The sequence below is a fragment of the Cyprinus carpio genome, chromosome B25 (assembly GCF_018340385.1).
Source record: "Cyprinus carpio isolate SPL01 chromosome B25, ASM1834038v1, whole genome shotgun sequence".
Classification (NCBI taxonomy): domain Eukaryota; kingdom Metazoa; phylum Chordata; class Actinopteri; order Cypriniformes; family Cyprinidae; genus Cyprinus; species Cyprinus carpio.
Genome location: NC_056621.1, coordinates 10,767,187 through 10,792,819, shown reverse-complemented (window position 1 = coordinate 10,792,819; position 25,633 = coordinate 10,767,187). Strand labels below are relative to the sequence as shown.

The 25,633-nt window shown below is 35.7% G+C and overlaps 1 protein-coding gene across 2 annotated transcripts; it reads right to left on the bottom strand.

Annotated features, from left to right (window-relative positions):
* Nucleotides 1–236: 236 nt before the first annotated feature.
* On the bottom strand, nt 237–20,216 carry LOC109104891 (metallophosphoesterase MPPED2-like). 2 transcript variants are annotated; one of them, XM_042752896.1, is made up of 7 exons: nt 19,936–20,216; nt 18,484–18,696; nt 13,693–13,874; nt 12,809–13,034; nt 1,882–1,997; nt 1,630–1,743; nt 237–1,443 (listed from the first exon to the last, which is right to left on the bottom strand). In XM_042752896.1, the coding sequence occupies exons 2-7, from the start codon at nt 18,609–18,611 to the stop codon at nt 1,325–1,327; spliced, it is 885 nt and encodes a 294-aa protein (XP_042608830.1). In that variant the 5' UTR covers nt 18,612–18,696; nt 19,936–20,216; the 3' UTR covers nt 237–1,324. The 2 variants fall into 2 exon arrangements, with proteins under 2 accessions (XP_042608830.1, XP_042608831.1); XM_042752897.1 differs by lacking the exon at nt 19,936–20,216 and adding an exon at nt 19,288–19,909.
* Between the last annotated feature and the right edge of the window lie 5,417 nt (nt 20,217–25,633).

The window sequence follows — 25,633 nt, the reverse complement described above, 5'->3', positions numbered from 1 at the left end:
CAATATTTCAGTATACTGGCTTTAAGACTTTTTATTATGCCTTTTATTTGATATTTGACAGTCCCTGGACACCATTCACTTTAATTGTATGAGGAAAAAACAGCTCAATATATTCTTCTAAACTTCTTTTGTGTGCCACAGGAGAAACTAAGTTAGGTTTGGAAAGACATAAGGGTGTATAAATGTCGATAATATTTCTTTTGACTGACTTGCAAGACAAAAAGAAATGACAGACATCAGATAAAAATCTTGCAGTTTTATTTGCATATAAACTTGGCTTAATGTCACAATGGATAAAAAAAGTCACAAAACATATAAAGAAAGCATTTACAATAGCAGAAATTACAGAAAACTTTTTTTTTGTGCTCACAAGATTGCAGATCCACAGTGAAATATACAACGCACATTATTACAACAACTAAAAAATGGAGATGAGGAGGACGGAAATGGCTTAGTGTTGTAATGTCATTTCCAGTTTTGAAACCAATAGAATACAAAGATATTGCAAATCTAGGATAAACAATTGTGTTTGAATCTTTACAGAGAGATACCAGAATTATCTCTGTATATCTCCTGAGGCAGACCCAATTATATTGAAAGTTCTCGTCCACTTTTAATATGTGCTAAATGCAAAATCAGACCAGGTACAGTATCTCTGTGATCTGAAGAATCTGCACATTCAGCCTCTTCTAAACTCTAATTGTAGGACAAAAGCAGCTCAGCAATAATGAGAAATTCAATTCACAACACACAATCGCTGCCGTCTTTTGATAAACTGTGCCACTTTATTTTATGTTGAAAGGAAGAATGCTAGTGTTATGGTGTTTAATGGCCTGGTAGATAAAGATGTGTCTTCTTGATGAGAAAAGAGCAAAGTCTGATTGGAGTAATAAATATCAGACCCATTGGACCCACTGACGAGGTGAAGTAAGCACTTACTCAGTTAAATCCAAAATTTAATACACCACACAAAGAGTTCATAACTTTAAATAATTTATATTAAATTTAAAAAGCACAATTAATATTAAATCAGACATAGTCAAGTATTGCTGACGCTTTTGGGAGTACCTTTAAAATGCACTTTTTAAGATCCTGACCAATAAAAAGAAAGAAAAAAAAAAAAACAAGGCAACTGATGCAAACAAATTACAAATATGAATTCACAACTTATTCTTCACCTACAATAGTCATTCAAATGGTGTCGGCTTCAATCCGACTTAAAAAATTACATTTCCATGCATTTTTAAATACAAGCAGTACAAAAAGACTATTACTTAAAAGTACGGAAGAGTTATGTAGAAAAAGGGGTGGGGTTTAATGAGTCTCAGGAGTTTCCTGGGTTGGGGAGATCAAATATGATTGGTGGATTGGTAGGCTGGAAGCTGACTGTACATGTGGAGGAGTTGATAAATGTTGTATAGCCATCTGTCATAATACCATACCCTGAGAATGAGAAAGAAAACATTGTTATACATTTATTTTATATACAATAAAATGCTTTAGTGTTTATACTTATTCGCATATGTATTATTTTAAGTATATTACAATTTATAATATTTGTATTATTACTTTAATATTTTGAACATTTTATATACATTGTATTTATTCAAAATATTTAAGTGCTCTTACCTTCATGGATTCCCCCATATGCGTGGAGTTTGGGTCGGACCCTTTTTTGTACTGTGTTGAGTAGTTCCACGCAGCCAACTCTCTGAAGTTCTTTTGGGACCCAATCTCTAAACCCTGGACAAAGTCCAACATCACATCCTGTGGCGTATCACCACATTTATGATGACTTTAAAATACAACAGTCCATCCGCAGACACAAACTGATGTATACATGCTCAACATCTAGAGTTACATCCACATTTCAGTGCTTACCCAGAGGAGGCCCATGTGTCATAAGAATATCTACATCTTCAGGGATCTGGTTCCACTTATCGAGGAGAGACTGGCCACGAGGTAAGTTAAAGCCCCATCCATTAAACCACGGGGTCCTGTGGGAGCAGACAGACACATTTTAAACACTTCATAAATGTCAAAATCATCATACACATACCTGCATGCCGTTCTCACACATACGCAAAAGTTGACAGTATTATCAAAAACTATTTTCAAAGTAGACTAGCTGGCAAGTTGCATTAAAAAAAAAAAAGTCTAAAAATGCCTCAGAGTATTGCAGTATCAGATTTGAGGCCATGGCACAACTCAAGCTATTCGTTTCAGTCTCCATCAGGCTGTCCGGCGGTTCGCAGAGGTCATCTGCAGAGGAGGCAGATTGATCAAGCTGTCAGCACCAATGAGCAGAAGCATGTTAATAAGAGTTTTATTTCCCCTCTGGGACGGGCCTGCTGACAGCCTGCAGTAACCCGGGCCAGACCTTTATTTACCACTCTCAGACCCCGTCTGATAAGGGCCAAGTGTCTGGCCCCAGCTAGACAAGGCTGCGCAAGGCCAGGGCTAAATGTAGGCCTTGGTAGAGAGGGCAGGAACTGACCCCATGCTGATAAGCAGAGCTGGGTGATGGATGGAGGCAGTGCAGATAAATGAGAGTTGGAAGCACTGTGGAGAACAATATCTGCAACTGCTCAACAGCACTTCAGAAGCTGCACTACGGTGCAGGATTTCAACACAGCTTGAAACAAACGCTAAAATGGAGGTGACTATATGTTAATGTGCTTATTAATTTGACATGATAACGGTTTCTGAATGGCCGATTTTTTCAGCATAAGCTTCAGTGAATGGTCTGGATGCAAGGAAACCCCGGGGTTGGATTCATGAAATGGTCTTAAAAGTACAATTTTGCTACTTTTGTCTTATTTTCTAACTTAGGATTGTTCTTAAAAAAAAAGAAAAAAAAGATGTCATTCTCTAGTAATTGCATGGATTTTTGTATGTGTACACACAGGAGAATATCTCATTCACAACACGCGTGTATGCACATCAGTTTGTTCTTAAGTTAATGAATTTGGAGTACTCTAAATGAGCAACCATGTGCCAAAGATTGGGAAATAAATATTTCATCCTAACACTTATAAGTGTGTGCTTTTTTGTGCATGTGATTAAATTTTTTTTCTTACATTTAGAATATATTAAAGTATCAAAGTTTTTGGTGAATTATAATTGGTTCATAAAGACATTAATACACAGATTTCACAAAAGAAATTGTGATTATGCATGCTTACAACTGCTTAAATTAAAGGGATAGTTCATCCAAAAATAGAAAATTACATACCCTCATGTCATTCCAACACACTTAAGACCTTTGTTCATATTCGGAACTCAACTTGAGATATTTTTGTTGAAATCCGTTATTTTTATTTTTTTTTCTGACCCTGCATAGACAGAAGATCAACTACCACGTTTAAGAAATTGTTGAATAAAGTCATTATTTTTGTTTTCCTTGCACACAAAAAGTATTCTCATAGCTTTAGAACATTACAGTTGAACCACTGATGTCACATGAACTATTTTAACAATATCCTTATTACATTTCTGGGCCTTGAACGTGTCAGTTGCATGGCTGTCTCTGCAGGGTCAGAAAGCTGTTGGATTTCATCTTAAATATCTTAATTTGTGTTCCGAAGATGAACAGAGGTTTTGTGGGTTTAGTAATTAATGAAAGAATCTTAATTTTGTGTGAACTAACCCTTTAAGACTTGTCTTAAAACCACAAAGGTAAAATCTGGCAGTTTTCTAATTATGAAATCAGCATTCAGCGCATATGAAAACATTCTTATATAGGAACTTACATGTTCAACTCACCAAACCAGTTGCAAAAAAAAAAAAAAAACCTATTATGATTATTATGGTAATCTGCAGGCAGCGCAAAAGGGCAGCATTTCAAACAAGAACTTGACTTACAAACTAATTCTAATTAATCTTAAGAAATTTCATCACTACTTTTAGAAGATTTTTGTGAATCCTCTTGTGATATGACCTGATTGATGAATCTGATTAATATAAAAAAATCTTGAAATAAAAGAAGCATTAGAAAGGATGAGATTACAAATACTAAATAGCTTAGTTGTAGCAGCTAATCGCATTAATGAGTCTTAAAGAGCTTGATTTTCCAGTATCACAGACATACATATATGTATGAGCTCACATCCCCAGCTGTCCAGAGGTCTTTTTACAGCGAGCACTTGACAAAGTCAGAGCCTCTGAGAAGCAGAAGGTTAAGATTAAAGGGGGGAGGGTTTTTATAACATGTTCTCGGAGACCTGAGGGCTGGATTTTCTTTTTCATTCACTGAATTATGTTGAAATAGACAAGGGACTAGGACCCAGTCATTTGCACCACCTAAGAATAACAACAGAAAGACAGCCCTGGAGCGGAGTATTGAAAACCAATTACAGAGAGAATGAAAAAGGTTTTAGAGGAAAAAAATGGAAAAGCATGGAGCCTGTCGCTTTAAAATAACTGCCAATTAAACTTAGAGACCCAGTTAAACCTTGCAAAAGAACAAGGTCTGTCAAATAAGATAGATGTTCTCCAAATATGTTTCCTAACCAGACGTGACAAGGCTCCAACATCTACACAAAAAAAAAAAAAAAAAAAAAAAAAAACACACAAATGAAAGATAAAATTGCTGAATTACACTTATCAGTAATCAAAAACTTTAGCCTTTATTGTTTAATTTTAATGCATAAACTTTAATAAAAACACAACCTATATACTATTATTTAATAGCATCCATATTTTAATTTCATTTAATTATTTAAAATTTTTATTAGCTTTCATATTTTCAGTTTATTTTAATTTTTAAGTAATTTCGTTACATGCTTTTGACTTTTTTTATTTGTTTTTGTTTTATTAATATTTCTATAGCTAGAATTAACTTTTTCTATAATTTTTATAGCTTTAATTTATATTATTTGTGTTAGTTTTAGTAATTTTAGTACTTCAACTGATTTTAATTTCAGTCAGTTTCAAAGCAGCACTTTTTTAGCCAATTTCTCTGTTTATCATCTTATTTTATTTCAGCTTTTTTTTTTAATTACTCAAAAATTAATGAGAGTTTTAGCTTACAATAACAACACAGATTAATTTTCCATGTTAGGACATGGTCTAGGACTAATCCTGGATTTGCATGGTTAACATTGATTATTACCAGATAACACTTCTTTTGTGTTTAAGACAAAGATGCAAGCAAATATTCAAATACAAGCTGTGACTTTACTGCCATCCTCCTTCATTAACCAAACTAAAGAGCAGTCGTTTTTGGATTTTAACCTGATAACCCGCACCTGGACGCCGGCGCACTGAACGCTCATTGTTTGCACGTGTCAATGTTTACGAAAAGATTAAATGAAAAGGGACTTAATTAATATTGACAAACTATGTATCATTCTAAAGGTCTAAGCCTCAAGCATCGACAATAGATCACTGTTTTTCAACGGGAAGCTTATAATGAATATACAGTATTTGCTAAATTTGTGTAAGCAGTATACATCAAAACGTGCACAATAAAAATGCAGTACGTACCAGATTCACCGTAATAACGCATCCACTGCTGTAAATCCCGGTTTAGTTCGAAAGGCAAGGGTGCACTGAATAACATCCCATAGAGCACCTTTAGGCCAACGAAACAATAACGTTATAATATGGATGGTTATTCCTTTGTTTGCGTCTCATTTCTTCGGGGAGAGTAATTGAAAGTTTTTTTGAGCATTATTAACTCTGGATGATGGATAGTAAAGCCTAAAGTGTCTTCTTTACAAAGATACCTAGATACCTAAATTTTGTGTGTAGCATTTTCAGCCATGAGTCCCAAAATGGGGGGAGCAGGTTAACAGGTTAATGTCCATCAACACAGGCTGGTCTCATAGCTGGACTACTGTTTATCTATCCATTACCACTTATTGGTAGATTTGAGATAATAGAGTTGATAATGTACGAAATATAGCCTGAACACAGGAAATGGCTGCTGAGGTCTCAGTGTATGTGTGTGTATGCTGGGTAGCAGGGCTTGTCCGTGGATGATTGATGGTAAGGCAAATAAACGCTAGTGGTTGCTTTCGAACACTGTGCACCAGGCTGGTACTCTTGGGTACAATCTCTCAAACCCTGTTAGCTTTCCTCCAAACATACTCAGGCTGGTCTGCTTTAACTCACACATAAACGTCAGCGCCCAAGTCAGGCTTTCATCCATACATCAAGCTAGTTGACAATGAGATGTCATTACTTTCCAACATGCACATAAAAATGGGGATCACAGACAGAAAACAAATAATGGCATGCAGTGTAAAGGAAATGTATTATTACATGGTGCACTGGAATACTTGATTCTGATTGGTCAATCTAAATTTCAATTAATACATTTGTCCCTAGTGACTGATTTCAAACATTGTGCCAGGTTCATGCCTCTCATATCACTTTACAGTCTCTTTGTTCTCCATATAAATATCTCAATATCAGTATTTAATGTCTAATTATTTGTTAAACAGCTGAGTGAGATAAAGTACAGCTGGTAATTATTGCAAAATAAACCTCTGGTTTTACTCTTTATGATAAGTTTAAAGATCACCAATAATTAAAAGAATAATTATTTTACAAAATTAAAACATTTTTCAGTGACTTTTAAATATAATTAATATAATTAACATAATTAAACATTATAATAATTAATAAAGTTAATATAATCATTATATTATTTTCTTAAGCCCATTACTTTTGAAGAAAACATGAAATAAAGTTTAACCATGCAAGTTTAAAGAGAGAGAGAGAGAAAGAAAAAAAAACAGTGAGAGAGAAAAGAGAAAAGAAAGCTTTCACTGTCAGAAACTTGTTCAGTACAGAGACACAAGTGTATATTTGTGTCTGCGTGTGTGTTTGTTTTGGCTGCGTCAGCACTTTGTTTTGATGAACTCTCGGTGACCCGGACACGTACACACACAGTGGCACACAGGAGCAGCCGGCTGAGCCTCAGTAACACACACTCCCAGTGCTTGCTTTGGAATCAGTGTGTTACTCTAATGCACAGGCCTGCCAGTCCTTCAAACACCTCACATGCAAAAAGGATTACTGAAATATTTATCTGCCCCTGACAGCAGGACGGCAAAAGAGAGGGGGATCAGGGAAAGACGCGTGATTGTGAAAGTGAGGTTGGAGAAGGTTATCAACGGTCAGGAGAGAAAAAGCAGAGCTGGACATGGGACAAAAAGAAAAATGAGAGTAGAGAGTAAATGAGACGTTGTTGGGATTTCCTGTCTAGTGTGATTTTGTAAAGGTACCAGGCAGAGCACATACCAGAGCAAATCTTTTAAATATTCCTTATAATATGGTGCAAATATCAAACATTTTTTGATGTAAATGAATCCAAAAACCAACAACTTTTTCTGCCCCTTTATCATCAAAGTCCGAAAATACATTACGTCTAAGTTTGGGGTTTTTGAAATAAGTATTTTACGCTCACCAAGGATGCATTTACTTGACCAAAAATACAGTATAAACAGCAATATTGGGAAATATTATTACAGTTTAAAATAACGATTCTCGACTTTACTATATTTTAAAATGTAATTTATTTTTGTGATGGAAAAGCTGATTTTTCAGCAGCTAATTCTCCAGTCTTCAGTATCACGCAATCTTTTAAAAATCAGACTAATATGCTGATTTGCTGCTCATTCTTATTAATATCAATGTTTAAAACAGATGTTGATTAATATTTCTGTGGAAATTGATAATTTTTTCATGATTCTTTGATGAATAGAAAGTTCAAAAGACCAGCATTTATTTAAAATATCAATCTTTATAAATTACTGTCGCTTTTAATGAATTTAATGCATCCTTTCTGAACAGGATTATTCATTTCTTTCCAAAAACTAAAAACTTTTTAACAGTAGTGAAGTTTGTTTTTCTTTGAATTGTACTGTTGCACTCAAAAAATATCTCACATTATGGATGTGAAATAGCTTAGGAAGACTGCTTCATGTTAACTTAAAACTGTTAATTCATTTGCTAAGAAAAAACATTGAACCCCTGAATCCAAACAAATCAAGTGAAAAAAGAAAGACTTGATTAAAACAGATTAAAACAACTTTAAACTGTGCCCTCTTTGACAGTGCTGAGATTTTTGTACAGTCTGCTTACTAACAGAATCTGACCCTTTTTTAGTTGGTCTATCGCTCTCTATTTCACTATGCCCTCACTATGCCCTCCACCCCCCCTCGATTTCTCAATCCTCCCTGCCTGGTACCGCAACCGCCGCCAGCAACCAGGCCCAGCAGAGGAGATGTCAGCTGTTAATTACCACTGACAAATGACGCCACCTTCGGGCCAGGGGTCAGCTTACAATCAGTGACGTGAGCAGGTAGCTTGTCGGCAGGAGCCGGAGAAAATCGTTGCTTCTGTGGAGGCTTCTGTTGATAGCTGGGAGGACCGGATGGACGGGGTAATTACATGTATGCACAGTATGCGATTTCTGAAATTTTTCCATGAAGGTCAATGACGAATTAAAAAAAAATTTAAACATGGGGAAGCTAAAGTACAAGACGCATATGACTCAACTGCAAGAGTGTTGCACTTGCAACAACAAGGCCATAGGATCGATAGGATATCACCCACACCTAATGAAGAAACAAAAAATCCTACTGACTTCAAACAGTAGAGCCATTTCATAAAATTGTGGGGACAATCAACATAAAGCAATGAGGACAAACTATCCTCACCTTAAAATGACAAACTAATGCTACCAATAGTGCTGTGTTCGATACAACGATGTATCGTCACAGAGATTTGACGATACGAGTATTGATACAGCTGGCCCTGTGGCACGTCTGCAGCAGTGGACCACGCTTAAATTGAATACAAGAAAGTTTAAAATTGAGTAGAAAAGTGTGAGATTTCTAAAAAATAATGAATAGAGCATAATATATAGGCTACAACAAGGTTTAATCTGGCTGCAGAGGAACACAACTGGGATGCCTGATATAAAGAGACGTAATCCTCGACACAGAGCTTCCCACTTACGCACTACTGAAATATCTTCTAACTGTGCTACTTATCTTTGTCAACCTGGCAACCATCTCTCCAGTGTGGATGAACGTGTTTGCTTTCTGAAAACATCAGTAAACTTGCAGCTTAGCGATCTCCTCTACAATATTCTATTCTCAGACAAGTGAGAATAATTCATCAAGTGTTCATTTATAAGAGAGAAAGAGAGGCTGTGTATGTATGGATCACCACCGTTTTGTCGCGTTTCTCTATTAACATTGAAGCTGTGGCTTTAATTCCTTTAGAAACAATGATGTTACCAGATCCTTGTTGAGAAAGATAGCGATTAAGCTATTTAGTAGATAAAATTGCGGGGCAGCACTAAAAAGTTTGTTCCTGAATGTCTGAGTGCAGCCGCAATGTGATCTGTGTGAGTAACTGAGCGTGTGTGTGCATTAGATACACTGAAGACAGCGCTTTAGTTTAGAACTTCCCTCGTTTTTTTTATTTTTATTAAACTTAAACATAGAGTTAATTAATTCAATCAACCAATAACCTACCAGCAATGTAAATATGATTTTTTTATATATTAGAATGAGTACTTTACAATATAAATTTATTAGAACGAGTACATTATTATATATGGGCTTAAAAAAAAGATGCAAAAAATCAGAATATTGTACCTGGTGGGGAGTGCCCAATGTAAACATGAAACATGCCATTACCTATATTGTACTGTGGTACGGTTATGGAGGCCCCTAACTGCCTGCTCTGCCAATAGTTAGAAATGGCACTGTATTATGCAGTGTTTTATAAACAGTTGTTTTACTAAATTTTGCTGAGGTGAAATTCAGTGCAGTCCTGTATCGTGATACGTATCGTATCGTGACTTTGCTGGTGATACACAGCCCTAGCTACCAATACTATCATCAAGTGATTAGCGCTATCAGCTTCACACAGTTCTGACCGCACACAGCGAGAAAACCTTACACTTCATATCTAGTATCCACACTGATGCAGATAAACAGCTTTGTTGTGTGTCCTGAAAAACCACAAATGACTGTTATATCATCCCTGATCATTCATTCACAAGCACATAATCATAAAAATGAAGCGGTGATACGGTTTCTATGGCAGCAAGAGAGACACACCCCCACTATGTATTAAAGCCTGGCCTTGCGAACACTCACCCAAGATGAACTCGAGTCACATGACTTACGTCTGCTTTCCTAAGAGGATTAAAGAGCCTTTGATTTTCAAAAGCCAAACCAACGTCTAGCACAACCAGCTTACACGTTAATCAAACCAATCACAGCTGCAAGCTGGAATATATCCGGAACATATCAGTGCGGATATCTGGCGTATCGTAAGCAGGATTACCACATGTGGCGTTATCAGGATAGTGGTTGCCAAGCTATGCAAGATAGCCTCGCTTCTATTAGATGTTATGGTTAGGCATAGGTATATTGGATATTTGTAGAGAGTAATCAAGTCAAGGTCAATGTACTGACAAGAGTACCGCCATGAAAGGGAATGGCGATAAATAAATGGACATAAAACCTTCTCGTCTTCTACCGTGGCCTAGACGGGAGTCAAGCTTGACTGAGCACTTTGAAGAAAAGAAGAATGAAGCTGCATAAATGACCTCCTTGATAGCTGAGGCCTGGGGTCAGGAGGGTCAGAGTGGCCCACTGCGAGCATGCACTTGGAAGGGCACACCGGGGTCGGCCTCACGTTTTGATCCTGGTTCTCAACAAAGCACCAGGATGTGTTGGAACAAAAAGCACTTCCTGCAGGAGAGGCTGGGAAAACTATGACCAAAGCACACCCCCACCAAGACCACCCATCGCAGATGTCTGGTTTTCCCACTTCTTCCCAAAATTAGCATTCTAATTCTGGTTGGCTTGAAGACCTTAAGATATTTTAGATAGACTAGATAGTATTGTATTTGGACTATCAAGCTAAATAAATCACACTGTGGTGTTTCAAATAGTGAGTATTTCTGTGTAATGTTTGTTACACAGAAATTATCAGTAAGTTAGCACTTTTTTAAATATTTGACAAAACAAAATTGTGACTTAGAAACAAGTAATTTAAGCAAACAATAAAAATTAAATAAATGAAAACAATATTATTCTTACAAACAGAATACTTAAATTACTCTACAAAAGTACTGACTATATTGTATGTAACAAATTATATATTACATATAGTGCTGACAAATCGATTAATTGCGATTACTCGCATTAAAAATAAAAGTTTGAGTTTACACAGACACACACACACACACACACACACACACACACACACACACACAAATAAATTGTATACACACTTTTATTCTGGATGTGATTTATAATGATTAATCGATTTGATAGCACTAATATATTTATATAATAAAATACAAATAAAATGTATTATAAATTTTATGCAAATGAGATTCAGAATATTCATATTCATTAGCATTAGAATGAGGGTAGGGGAAAAATTGTGCATATGTGAATCATTTGTGAAATAGATGACAGGAACCTTATTAAATTTATCCACACTTTTCAACTGAAAAAGAGGGCGAAAAGATGATTATAAAATGAAGCACACTAAGCAACTCTCATCAACTTTCAGCTGACTCTTCAGCGTCGTCTCTAGGTGATAAACTGCTTCTAGTAGCTGTCGACCATTGTGTCACACTGCCACAATGCTCTCAGTGCCAAACACTGCTAGGCATCTATTCACACCTGAAATCTAACACAGCTCTGTTGGCGTCTTGTGGGAGAGAGGGGCAGCCCAGTGGGTGAAGGGTTAACTGAGATAATGGTTTGCTTTTCAAACGATAAGGTCTTCGTATGAATGATGCCAATGTGTGATGACGGCTGTGTATGCGTAAAGAGTAACAGAGAAACAGAAATGGAATGAAAAAGAGAGTGAATGTTTGTGTTTGTGTGTGTGTGTATGTAACATTATCTGAAGCAAATGAGAACACGTCGTGTCCTGCGGAGCAGAGAGTATAACAGCGTCTAACATAACCCAGGTCTACAAAGGTCTTTCTGCCCATGGCTGAAGATAATCAGTTTATCTCAAGGTATAAGACATCATACAAGAGACATAAACCTTATTCATTTTCAATAAATCAAATACAAACTTAATGTAGGTCGATCAACCATCTGTTACTTAACTAACGAACTTGACATATGTTGCATATGGTTTGTATATACATAGCACTGATGGTGATTTACGCAGCTTTATCATAATTATTTTTGTTTTTTAACTTGTATATATAAATGTAAGGAGTTTAATAAGTGATTTTTGTATTTCTTAAATTTAAATAAAACAATTATTTTATTTTTTACAGGTTTTTTTTTTAACAGCAGACATTAAATGTGCAGTATCAGTGTACTGGATCCATGCATTGTCTTTAAGTGACAGCACTTTTTAATGTTAAACAACTAAATAATGGCACGCACGTGCCCTGCTCACTCCAAAGTCCCCACTCCAAGGGGATAGGGATGATCACTTCCATTTGGAATTTTTCCCTGTGAACCGTTCGGGTACCGATATTCATACCGGCACACCCCTACTTGAAAGATAACCATTTTGCTTGCGTTTTTATAAGTGAAACAAAATGTTCAACTAGAAAAAGCATGCAGGACAAGATTTCAAGATTTTATCCATCTGGAATTGATTTGATTGTAAAAAGTGGGTAATCCAGAGCATGGTTTTCATAATTCACTTTATATAAACTAATCCTGGTTATTCCTTTGCTGAGGATATCCAATTCAAATGTTTAATAACTCACTTAATATTCTGCATGACAGATGTAGCAAACAGGAAGTAAAGAACAATGTGATGACAGCAATTATTTAGAAATGCTTACCACGGAGTCCCGTATATCCTGAATCCTTTAATGGTGACCTCAGAGTCCTGTAAGTACACACAGTTTGTAAGGAGGGACTGAACATCGTCAAAGTCCTCAGTCCTCAGCTTGGACACTGAGGGGAAACGGTAGTAATCCTGCTTTACGAGTTCTGCCATAAAATCTTTATCGAAGGTAAGTTCGTGATTTCCAGCGATGACAACTTTGTACTCGTAGGGAAGACTGCCTGTAAGAAGAGACAGATAATGAGAATGACAGATTTTGGAAGCAAACGGAAAACAATATTTCACAGTACGCGCTCTACAGCTATATGACTATTCAGATGTTGAGAAGTGACATTAAGACCACATTCTTTAGTGACCTAGCATCTGAAATAAAAAGAAACAGAAATTTTTAATAGTTTTAACAGACAAGAAACAATTTATAGATCACTGTGTCTGCCAATTGTAGGTGGAAGCGTGACTTTGATTTCACCAGATAAACAATATTTTTGACCTCTCTAACCTTAAAGTGAATTGCTGCTGAGGCCAATGAGACCAGACTGAAGGGCACCTATTAAAGCCAACAGCTGGGCATTTTTTTTTATTTCCATTTTGACCTTCTTCACCCCCAGCAATAACAAAGGCCTTCCTACTCACTAGAAATGCTGTGCGCATTGCAGCTTATTAAATTCAGTATAAATTAGGTAATAATAATGTCGTTTTTTTGCAATGAAATTACAAAATATACAACACTGATATGCAATAATCTTAAAATAAGCCACCAGATTTGGAACTGGAAAACCTAAAAGAGCACAGGCTCTTTAAAAATAAAAAAAGTTCATGTTGTGACAGCAGGGGAAGTGCTTGTCGGCAAAGGTAACAGGACTGGTTTTGCACACTTACCCAACCAGTCATTAAACTTCTTCACTTCAGACGGTAGGCCAAGTTCAGTGAAGTCACCCGTGTGAAGCAACACATCACCGAATGGCATCTGGATTCCATCTGTCCTTGAGTGTGTGTCTGAGACGCAGACGAAACGTGTATGACCCACAGGAGTTGGCGCATCGTAGGGAAGTGGCTCTACCCTGTAGGAAAAGAGGAGCATGTTTGTTTGAGGGAATATTTATTTTTTTGTATGTAAAGATTATTAGTGAATTCGAAAAAGGTTAAAGGATTAGTTTACCCCAAAAAAGTAAATGTGCTTAAAATGTATTCACCCTCAAGCCATCCAAGATGTAGATGAGTTTGTTTCTTCATCAGAACAGATTTTGAGAAAAGCATCATTACATAATTAAATCACTAATGGATCCTCTGTAGTGAATGGGTGCTGTCAGAATGAGAGTCCAAACAGCTGATAAAAACACCACAATAATCCACAACATGACTTCAGTTAAACAATTAATGTTTTGTGAAAGGAAAATCTGTGTAAGAAACAAATCCATCACTTGTGTCCAAAATCCGTATCATTTCCTCCAGTATAAAAGTCCATCCGTTATTGTCCTCTTACATCAAAATCCAACAACATATCTGTTTATAATTGTTTTGGACTCTTTTTTGCATGTAAATGGTGCTGATCTGTGCATATTGCTCTCCTGATTCAGGTAAGACTACTATTTCACTGGAGAAACCAATATTACAGTTAGAGGACTTGTTTGAAATTAAAAATATCTTCACTATGGGTTTATTACAACCACAGCTTTTCACTTCACTAGATGTTAATTGTTGGACTGGAGTCATGTGGATTACTTGAGGATTATTGTGATGTTTTTATCTGTTCTTATTTAAATGTTTTTAGCTGTTTAGACTCTCATATGGATGGCATCCATTCACTGCAGAGGATCCATTGGTAAGCAGATGATATAAAGTAGAGCCCGACCGATATGGGGGGGGGGGGGGGGGGGGGGGTTAATGCCGTTACCGATATTAGGGAGTAAAAAAAAAAAAAAAAAAAAGTCTGATATCGATATATTATAGTACAGTACCAGTCAAAAGTTTGGACACTTTCCCATTCGTGTGTACAAACATTTGACTTGTACTAAATATAGAAAACAGTATATACATAAACAGAATATATATATAGATAAACATTTTTTTGCAATGATCACTCAAATGTGGTAATTAAACACTTATAATGATGTGACAGAGATATGTAATGGAGGCAGGGCATTTAACAATAAACTTTATTATCCAAAATGAGTCTGAAATCAGTGCACTGAACAGTAAAGTTGAAGTTTATTCAACTTTAATTCAATTGAATTCCATCAATTTTATTCCATTGACGTTTATTTAACTTCGGAACATTCATTCACGGATTTGCACTTTCGTCTCCACACACAGAAAAAACTTACTAGAGAAGTGTTAAGTGTGACATAATATACCGCTGTATATAAATACATTTTAAATTCACGTCTCATGCACTTTGAATGTAACGTATGCGTTCCCTTGGAACTGGAATCATGGCGGAATTTCATGTGAAGTCTACTTTGCCAAGCACTTACGGTTGAATAAGACAACGCTTCAATGCTGCTGCCTGAACAAGAGACCTCCTTACTGAAGTGAAAGTGTTGACTGGTGTCACTATCTCACGAATGCGTTGGCAGATCTCCACCAAATTCAGGGGATCCCTTCAGTTTGAGGTGCCCTCTCGAACACCACCCTCCGCCCGTCGGTAGCCCCCCCGGGATCGCTAGATCGGTCGGCACCACCCGTAACTCCCAAACCCCAGGGGCTATCGACGCAGGATGGTCCCATTCGAAAGAGGGCCTCTAGATGTACACTCAAATCATGTTCGAGAGGGTTCCTCGAGCTGAAAGGATCCCCCAAATTTGGTGAGGATTCACCATGCCGTTTCAATGTTTTTCCATAGACTTAAGCTTTAAAGCATTTCATCCAGGTCACCAGTAGCAAACAATGGAGCGTGCTCTGCTGGACAAACTAAGTAATTACACCATTTCAAGCATCTTATCTGCTTTATATGTTCTGTAAAAAAAAAAAGAATAAATATATGATATATGAAATATGTTCATATCGGGAGCATATTCACGATACCGATATATCGGCGTCAGACTCACATCGGCCAATACTATCTGCAAAACGATATATCGGTCAGGCTTTAACATAAAGCAAAAATTCCTCCAATACTGTTCTGATGAAGAAACAAATTCATCTTAATTTTCATCTTAAGGGTTCATTTTCAGCAATTTGTCTTTTTTTTTAGTAACCTATTCCTTTTAAACATGCCCAGGAAAATTCTGCAACCTTACAAAAAAATATTTTGAATAGGGGTGGCTCGATACCACTTTTTAAGAACCGATTGCGATCTGATACCAAAAATTCTGAGTATCAGCCGATACCGAAATCGATCCAATACCAGCACAGTTTTTTTTTATCAGTGTAGAATTTCTATATCACAATGTATGCTTAACTGATCATCACTCTTTTGTGTGTTACACACAATCTACTAAATATAGACAAATACAACTTTCTTATATAAAAAAAAATAACACATAAAAAAATATGTAATCATAATATATGATAAAAAAAATACTATTATAAACTAGGTTAGTGGATAATTCAGTAGCAAAAGTTACTCTAGAAAAATCATGAGTGCACAATTTTATAAAAAATTTAGTGGGAAACAAATAAAAGTGAATAAGTGTTGAACTAAATCTGGTAAAAAGTCATAGCAAAGTTCAAAGCACAAAGGGAAGAGACATTGATGCATAGTGTATTAAATCTGTGTGATAGTTTATTGAGCCTTTTCTTTTAACAGTTTTAAATCTCGGTTACTGTGCTCATGAAGAACAATTCATAGTGCTCTCTACTCCAGTGTTGTGATCTAACATGGTAGAAATGAACACGATTTAGAAACAAAACAAAACTCCAGCAAGATAAAGTCCTTTTATGCAAAACCATTTATCTTTATTTACAGATCAAGTATAATGTTAGGAACATTGAATCATCTTGAAGAGAGTTTCATCGTCTTGACTGTCGTAACCGAATGCGACATGCAGTTTGAATGCTGAATAGACGATGACAGACAGCCACAGCAGAGAAGAGTTTACGTCAACTTGACTTAAATATTCATCTGTACCTCACATTAAACTGTGGAACGGCTTCAGAACATTTGGAATATAGTGCACGAAAACATTATGGTGCTTTATGATGTTGTGGATTTTGTGAGGCTTAACAATCACACAGAATAGTATACGCACAATATCAGATTTGGATCGGTCTCGTCTGACTGATACCCCGATCTGACAGAAAATGCCAGTATCTGAGTGATACCGATACTGAATATCTGATTGGCGCGCCCCTAATTTTAAAGAACTGCTTTTGTCTATACAATTAAAGTCAAGGCGGTACAAAACAACTTTGCACTCCATTGACTTTCATTGTGTGGACAAAAAAAAATTCCTACAGGTTTTCAACAAAATGTGTGAATTGAAAACGGAAGGAGAAACAACCCCTTTCTGAGCTTCCTATTTGAATAATGTCATAGTCTACCTGTTTTTCCAGGGTTATTGCCATATATTGCGCTGATAAAACTGATAAATCACTCTGCACTGTACATTTGTTGCCCAGAGTATATTGCATTGAGTTACATAACACAATTTAATGACAAATAGCTGTTTCTTCCACACTTAAGCTAAAAGCAATTCAATGGCACATGCATCCTGGTCGATCCCTTTTGCTTGTGCTGATGTGCCTTAATTGCATGGTACCATTAAAGCAGCAAAGGCTCAGCTAATCAGGTTGGTCCATTCTTTAGTATCTGCACCAAGCCTCATTATGCCATCATCAGCATCAGTCAATAGTCAGGTTTCTTTAGAGGTGAGCTCTGACCCCAGGGTCAAAGAGCTATTGTTAAAGAGCTAATCAACTCAACTAACCTTTGACCTCTCTCTGGTTAATAAGTACATGAACATGAGATGCGTCTTACACATCTCTATTTCAATAACAAAGAAATGTGGGTACAAATGCTTTATTGCTGAAAAAGATGTAGGTGTATTGATATACATATAAAATTACTTGTCAAAAGTTTGAAATAATTACAATTATTAAGCATATTAGAATGATTTATGAAGGATCATATGATACTGAGGACTGGAGTAATGGCTGCTGAAAATTCAGCTTTGTCATCACAGGAATAAATTATGTTTTAAAATATATATCAATCAAAAACTGTTATTTTAAACTGTAATAATATTTCACAATATTTACTATATTTTTGATTAAATAGATGCAGCCTTGATGAGCATAACACAAAAATAATATTTAAAAAATCTGAATTATTCCAAACGAGTGTGTATATATGACCTAAAATCTTTTTCCATTCAGGCTAAAAGATTGAATGTTAAAAAACAACAAAGAAATAATAAATAGCCAGTTCAAAACTGGACTAGATTTACATAGTGCCATTATCTCAGACAAGAGAGCATTATTAAACCCTGTTATGCCTTCAAAAATATCTCATTAAAATGCTTAATATGCAAACATTGCAACAATATCAAGTTAAAAAGGTCAATATAATTCATTACAACAGAAGTGAAGCCGCAGGAGCCTCCGGATCACCTGTCGGGCAAGATGAGACAAAAGCCACCAGATGTCCTCTCTGTCAGCATTCTGTTCTGTCCTCAATCAATCAATTAAATCAATGTTTCAGTTACAGGAACACTGTACACAGACACTCACATGTGGACGTGAGGGGGCTGGAAGCGGCTTTGGTTGATGTTGTAGTGGGTGAAGGCCTGGGTTGGCTTGGAGCTGTACTCATCCACGGAGATGGTAACCTTACCCTGGGAGGATATTCTGCGAGCCATGGCACCTCTGGATGGGGCATGAGCAGGTCACAGCAGTGCAGTGCAGATCCGGTGAGCAAGCATCCTTTAGTCCCAAGGCTTGGATCTGAGTCACCATACAGAGACGCCAAGATGCAAAACGTTAATGATGCATATCCAAATACAGTTAAACGAGATGGTACTGAGACAGTATCAACAATATATTCAGCAATCTGATCATAAAATCATCCATGCACTTTTGGTAAAACTTCTCTAATATCAGCTAATAATAATATTACTTAAAAAAGTCCAAGTCAGAGTTCAGCACTACATTTTTATGAAGCACCTAAAAGAACATGGTCATGAAAAAATATACTATGAGAAGAAAAATTATATTTTAAATGCTTTTATGTTCACTCACAAAATGTTGGGTTGCCAAAAAACATTTGTTCAAAATTGTATGCATTCTTTCGCACATTTTTTGTGTTGCCTTGAGAAAATTTGGTGATTGAAATAATATCAGCTGGGAGGAAAATAGATTTCATTTCTATTGTAACTGAATGTAGAATTTTTCAGGGAATGCAATACTTTTGTGAGAAAACACAAAAGCTTTGTAAGCAAGTGCAAAAACACTGAAACTGTTTTTCGTTGCATGATGATGATATGAATTAAACACATACACAAGATTGTTTTGAGAACAATTCTCCCTCATTGTTACCTGGATTCATTTATTTTGTTCAGCCGCACCGCCTCACACCGTCTCTGGTGGGCTAACCTTTTGGCAAAAACTTGAACTTTTCGCACCCTCCCTGGACGACTTCAAACCGACCACATTTATAACACTTATGACCAGCAGCTTGCGGTGAGCTGGCAGCCTCTGACTCTATAATTATCTGTCAACAAAAGCCAAGCTTGTAAACTGGCGTCAGACTGCACGAGGAAAGTCTATATTTCATTGTGCGGATGTGAAATCTGTTCTGCTTACTATGAGGCAGATAAATCAAAACCATATCAAAAACGTTCATTCAAATAGCATACATAACCATTGATAACGCATAATTTATGCACAAAGCAAGGCACGAGCACATAAAACCCAATAAATATGACCTCTTTCTGCCTAATTCCTTTATTCAGACGCCTAGCTATGAACGTGAAAGAAACTTGACGACGCGGAAATGTTACAACATATTGCCGCGAAAATGTTAAAATGTATCCGTTTCACTGATGTAAAAATTTTCCAATGTATCCGAGGCAACGTTCTAAACGGTTTCCCTCGAACATGACAACCAGCCACCTCTAACCCATTACCGCTTTGTGCCTCGCTATTTTCCCCCAGCTATCTTCTTCAAAAGCGACTTGAGTGTACCTTCTCTTTTGGCCCAAAACCGCTCGGGGGTTGTCCTCTGATGTGTCAAAGACGACGGTCATCGGATATTTCGGAAGCCGTGAGAGGTTGAGGTCGCGGCGGCCAGGGCAGAACCTTCGACCCCCGAGGTCTCTCTCCACAAGCGCTCTCACTGAAATGCGACAGACGAGGAAGGAGGGAGACAGGAGAGAGAGAACAGCCTCGACATGCGAAGAGGGGGAGCCCGAGAGAGACTAGTGCAATGAACGCGCGCTGCCACTGGGGTCAGAGAGCACAGCAGCCGAGTCAGGGGGAAAAACACGGACGGCCATTGGGTGGCACCTTTTACCGGAAACGCACGCGATAGGTCAGACAGCCAATGAGTTTGCCAGCTTTTTTTTGCATACAGTATAATGCCAATAGACTGTCATTAAGGTAGGTTTGTATTTTGGTTGTTTATGGCCTGTTTTTATAAGCAACAGCTGGATCATGTGTCTGGTTGGTCTGTATGGTCTACAACAGTGTTTTTCAAACTTTTTTAATGCTGAATACAGAAACGCCCTCCTAACCTCCGTACGTAAATATACAGTATAGATAGATAGATAGATAGATAGATAGATAGATAGATAGATAGATAGACGTGTGTGTGTGTGTGTGTGTGTGTGTGTGTGTGTGTGTGTGTGTGTGTGTGTGTGTGTGTGTGTGTTTGTGTGTGTGTCTCTGTGTGTGTGTGTGTGTGTGTAATTGGGACATTTCCCCTATCATCTAAATGAAAAAAGTGCCCCATTTTGCCAAATAGGCAGTTTTAAGTTTTATATATGCATAACAGAATAATAAATATACAGTAGCCATATCAACATAATGATTTTAAAAAAATCTAAATTAAATTATTGGCTTTTATATTACAATTGTTCTAAAGCCAACAGCTTATTAAAATGTTATGTAAAAATACAAATAAAATTACGTTTTCTACTTATTAGAATAACGTTGGATGCATTTAAATATGTATGTAAAAATGTAAATATATTTGTATAACAAACAGTATACACAAATGCATTTGAATCACTTTTTTTTTTTTTTTTTTTTTTTTTTTTTTTACTTTTGCAACTTGCTGGGCAACTTGCTTGAAACTTGCTATTACTAATAAATGTGCATTAGTTTACAGAGTTCATAAAAGCAGCCATTGCATCTGATTGATTACTGATTCCTTACCGGCCTTTCCCCAAAAAAGCATCAGACAACTGCAGCTCATACAGAATGATTCATACAGAACCAAAAAACTAAGCTAATCACCTCAGCGTTTGACTTCCAGTCACATTTAAAGTTGATTTTAAAGTTTGCTTATTTATAAATCATTGTGGATATTCTTGTAGAATATAAACATAATACACAATACACCTCATGTTATTGAGCTGCATTATTTGGTTTTTACTTTATGTCCATTTATGTTTTTTTAAACAATTTTTAATTATTCCTATTCATATTTATGTTCTTAAAAAATGTAAAACTTGACTTTAATCTCTTATTTTCTTTATAGCCCAGATGCAAAGCACTTTGAAATACCACTGTGTATAAAATGTGCTATATATAAATTAAATATTGTTGAATTATTTAATTAATGCAGTGGCAGTGAAAGAGACCAAACCTACACATTTGTATGTGCACACTGAAGCCCTGATTTTGTTCTTGCATGGCCACGTTGCCATTACTGACTGAGGTTGTGTGTATGCATGTGCGTGTGTGAGAGAAGAGGCATTCTTTGAAGAACAGAGGGTGAGGGAGGCAGGGAAAGCAAGCTGAAAGAGAATTTCACTCCCATGGCAACCAGGCTGTTCAGGCTTCCATGCCTTCTGTCATCCAGCTCTATACTGACAGAGCCTGGCATCACCAGCACTGTTCTCTTGTCTGTTCTGCACAGGAGAGCGAGCGTCAGATCATTACTGCTGTTTACTGCTATCTGTATTGCTACTGTCCATTCAGAGCCCAGTTGTATTGGTGTATGTGGGAATGTGGATGTGCTGGTGGGTGGGTGTTTTGCTTGGTTCTATAGCAATATTGGGTGCCTTTGTTGTGCATATTCATCCCTGAGCTTTTTTGGGGTGATAAAATGTGTGATGAATGTTCTCAAAGGATGGATCAAGATCAAATCCTCTCATGTTAGGATGATTATCCCTCAGGAGATGTACCATAATACAGCATACTGTATGCTGTGATGTTGTGCTGCTCAGATTCTATGTTCCAAAGAGCTTTAAAAATATATGTAAAATATAAAATAAACATATTAAAATAAATATAAATATTAGGGCTGTCAGTGGATTAAAATTTTGAAACTGAAAAAAAAGAAACCAAAACAGCCTTGTTACCAACACTCTTCAAAATACCTTCTTTTACGTTCCACAAATGAAAGGTTTGAAATGACATCAGGGTGAGTAAACCCTTTACTATTATTATTATTATTATTATTATTATTATTATTTATGAAATGATACTCTATATAAGAAACAATCTGTAAATCAGAAAATATCTTAATTCGATTCGTTCAAACAGCTGATTTATTCAGTAACGAAGTAAATGGCTCTCTTTATTAATGGGCTTTGAAACATTAATTCACATGATTTGTTTCAAACGTGGATTCATTCAGAAACTAAACTGTTTCTGTTCTAGCTCAGAGATGCACAACAGTTCTGCTGTGGCTTTAAAGGTAATATGTTCTTTGCAAAATTGTACAAAAAATTTAAAATAAAACACAATTTCAACTTCTTTTTTACTGAACTGCTGTATAACATTTAAATAATGATATTCGGGACAAAATCCGCACTTGTGTAATACAGCTCTCTCTGCTCGTGTGATATTGCTTATCATATAATATAAATATGAGAAAAAAACTCATGCAGGGGCATTTTTTGCACCAATATATTGAGTTTTAGGGCATAACTAAATTTATGGAGTTGTTGGCTTGCATCATATTTGTCAACAGTCAGCTGTATGAAATGTAAGACGATGTACAGGTCTTTTGGCGGGGCCAGTGCGTTAACTGCATTAAAGGGATACTCCTCCCCAAAATGAAAATTTTGTCATTAATAACTTACCCCCATGTCGTTCCAAACCCATAAAAGCTTTGTTTGTCTTCGTTACACAATTTAAGATATTTTGGATGAAAACTGGGAGGCTTGTGACTGTCCCATAGACTGCCAAGTAAGTTACACTTTCAAGATCCAGAAAAGTATCAAATACATCGTCAGAATAGTCCATCTGCCATCAGTGATTTGACTTTATTCAACAATTCCTTTGTCAACAGAATCCTCTGTGTCTCTCCATATCACCGTATGCTGTGTATGCTCTTCTGTGTCATCTGCGCCACAAGGATGCGCTGTTTCTACGTGTATTTAGCTTTGATTTGAAAGAAAACAGCGCATTCTTGTGGCACGGCATTCTTCGCTTACAAAAAGTATTCTCGTAGATTCATAACGTTACGGTTGAATCACTGATGGCAGATGGACTATTCTGATGATGTCTTTCATACTTTTCTGGAGCTTGACACTGTTATTTACTTGGCAGTCTATGGGACAGTCACAGGCCTCCCAGTTTTCATCCAAAATATCTTAAATTGTGTAACGAATACGAACGAGTTTGACGAACAAGTTTTTTACGGGTTTGGACGACATGGGGGTAAGTGATTAATGACAAAATTTTCATTTTGGGGTGGAGTATCCCTTTAAAATATTTTAATCACATTATTTTTTCATAACTAATTAATTTAACGCATTAAACTGACAGTACTAATATAATTATATAAGTGCTGTCAAACAAATAATTGTGATTAATCACATCCAAAATAAAAGTTTTTGTTTACATAATATATGTGTGTGTACTGTGTCTATTTATTATGTATAAATAAATACAAACACATGCATGTATATACAGGATTTAAGAAGAATATGTTATGTTTATATATTAAATATATTTATATATAATATAAAATATAAGAATATTAATATATAAATGTATAAACATAGATATTTTCAAAATATATACTGTATGTGTATGTATTTAAATATAAACATAATAAATATACAAAGTAAATATACATATATAATGTAAACAAAAACTTATATATTGGGTGCGATTAATCACCATTAATCGTTTGACAGAACAATATATATATTGAGGCTATATGTGAATCTACAGTTTGTTTTGTTATTTAATAGAAATATAGGTTATAAAATAAAATGCTATTTAATAGAAATTATATATGTGTGTGTGTGTTTGTGTGTGTATAAATATATATATATAGTGCTGGACAAAATTAATAAAAGATTTTGTGTACATAATTTATGTGTTTACTGTGTATATTTATTATGTATATATAAATACACACACATGTATTATGAAAAATATTTCATGTTAATATATTAAATATATTTATATATTATATAAGTTATATTAATATAAATATATATTAATAAAATACATATAAATATTTTTTTAAATATATACTGTATGTTTGTGTCTATATATATATATATATATATATATATATATATATATATATATATATACACACACACACACACACACACACACACACACACAAACAATAAATATACAGTACACACACACATATGTTATATAAAACTTTTATTTTGGATACGATTAATCACGATTAATTGTTGCCCAGCACTTCATTAAAATCAATATTCATAGAGCATAATATATACAGCAGCAAAAAGTAAAACTAGCTTTTTAAAAGATCACTGTAAGCTAACCTCTAGTAATAATGATAAATATAAATATTTAATTTGATCTATGATTAAATAATCTAGAAAATTGTGTTTGTTATTTAATATAAAAAAATAATAATGTTAATGTAATTTTTAAATCTTATTTTATTTGTCCATGATAGTAAAAAAAAAAATAATTTAGAGAACATCTTTTACAATATTATGTTATAATATTATATGATTAATTCCTGATGGATAAAAAAGCTGAATATTCTTTTTCACTCAGATGTGTCACTTTATGGATGTTAAATAGGCTGAATAGTGACTTTAATGAAGTACAGTATTAATATTCAGTAAGTCAGTATTCATAGAACACAATATTTCTAGCATTAAAAACCACACTCAAAGTACAGTACATTAAAACTGAACCCTTTTAAAAACATGACCGCTAGCTGACCTCCAAAGTAATGAATAAGGGACCAAATCCATAATCTAGAAAGGATGAATCAATACACACTAATTCCACATAATGCAGTGGGGTTTGGGTCCTCAGCAGTAGTCACCGGGCATTCGCTGTCCCCTGCAGAGTCCTCACAATTGCAGCAGCTTGCCAGGAGAAATGAATTGACTGAAGGGAGGCTGGGGTAATTAGTAAAGGGCAGCGCAGGTCCACACTTCCTTGGACCATCTTTTCTGACAGAGACACATTCATTTCACAATAAGACAGCTGCTGATTCAAACCAGATTGTTTATTTTTTTTTGTGCTATGAATTGTGAGCATTTTGAATTTTAGGGGTTGGGGGGGGGGGCTTCTATGGATTTTGTAATATATAACAGAGTAATACATTTATGGATAAATCATACTGAAAGCTGCATGAATATGAAATGACAATATATATATCTGTCACTGACTGCTGTAGAGTTTGATATTGATTGTGTAACCCAGCGTACCCAGTTTATGTGTCTTTTATGAACATGAATATTTGTCAGTATGTCAA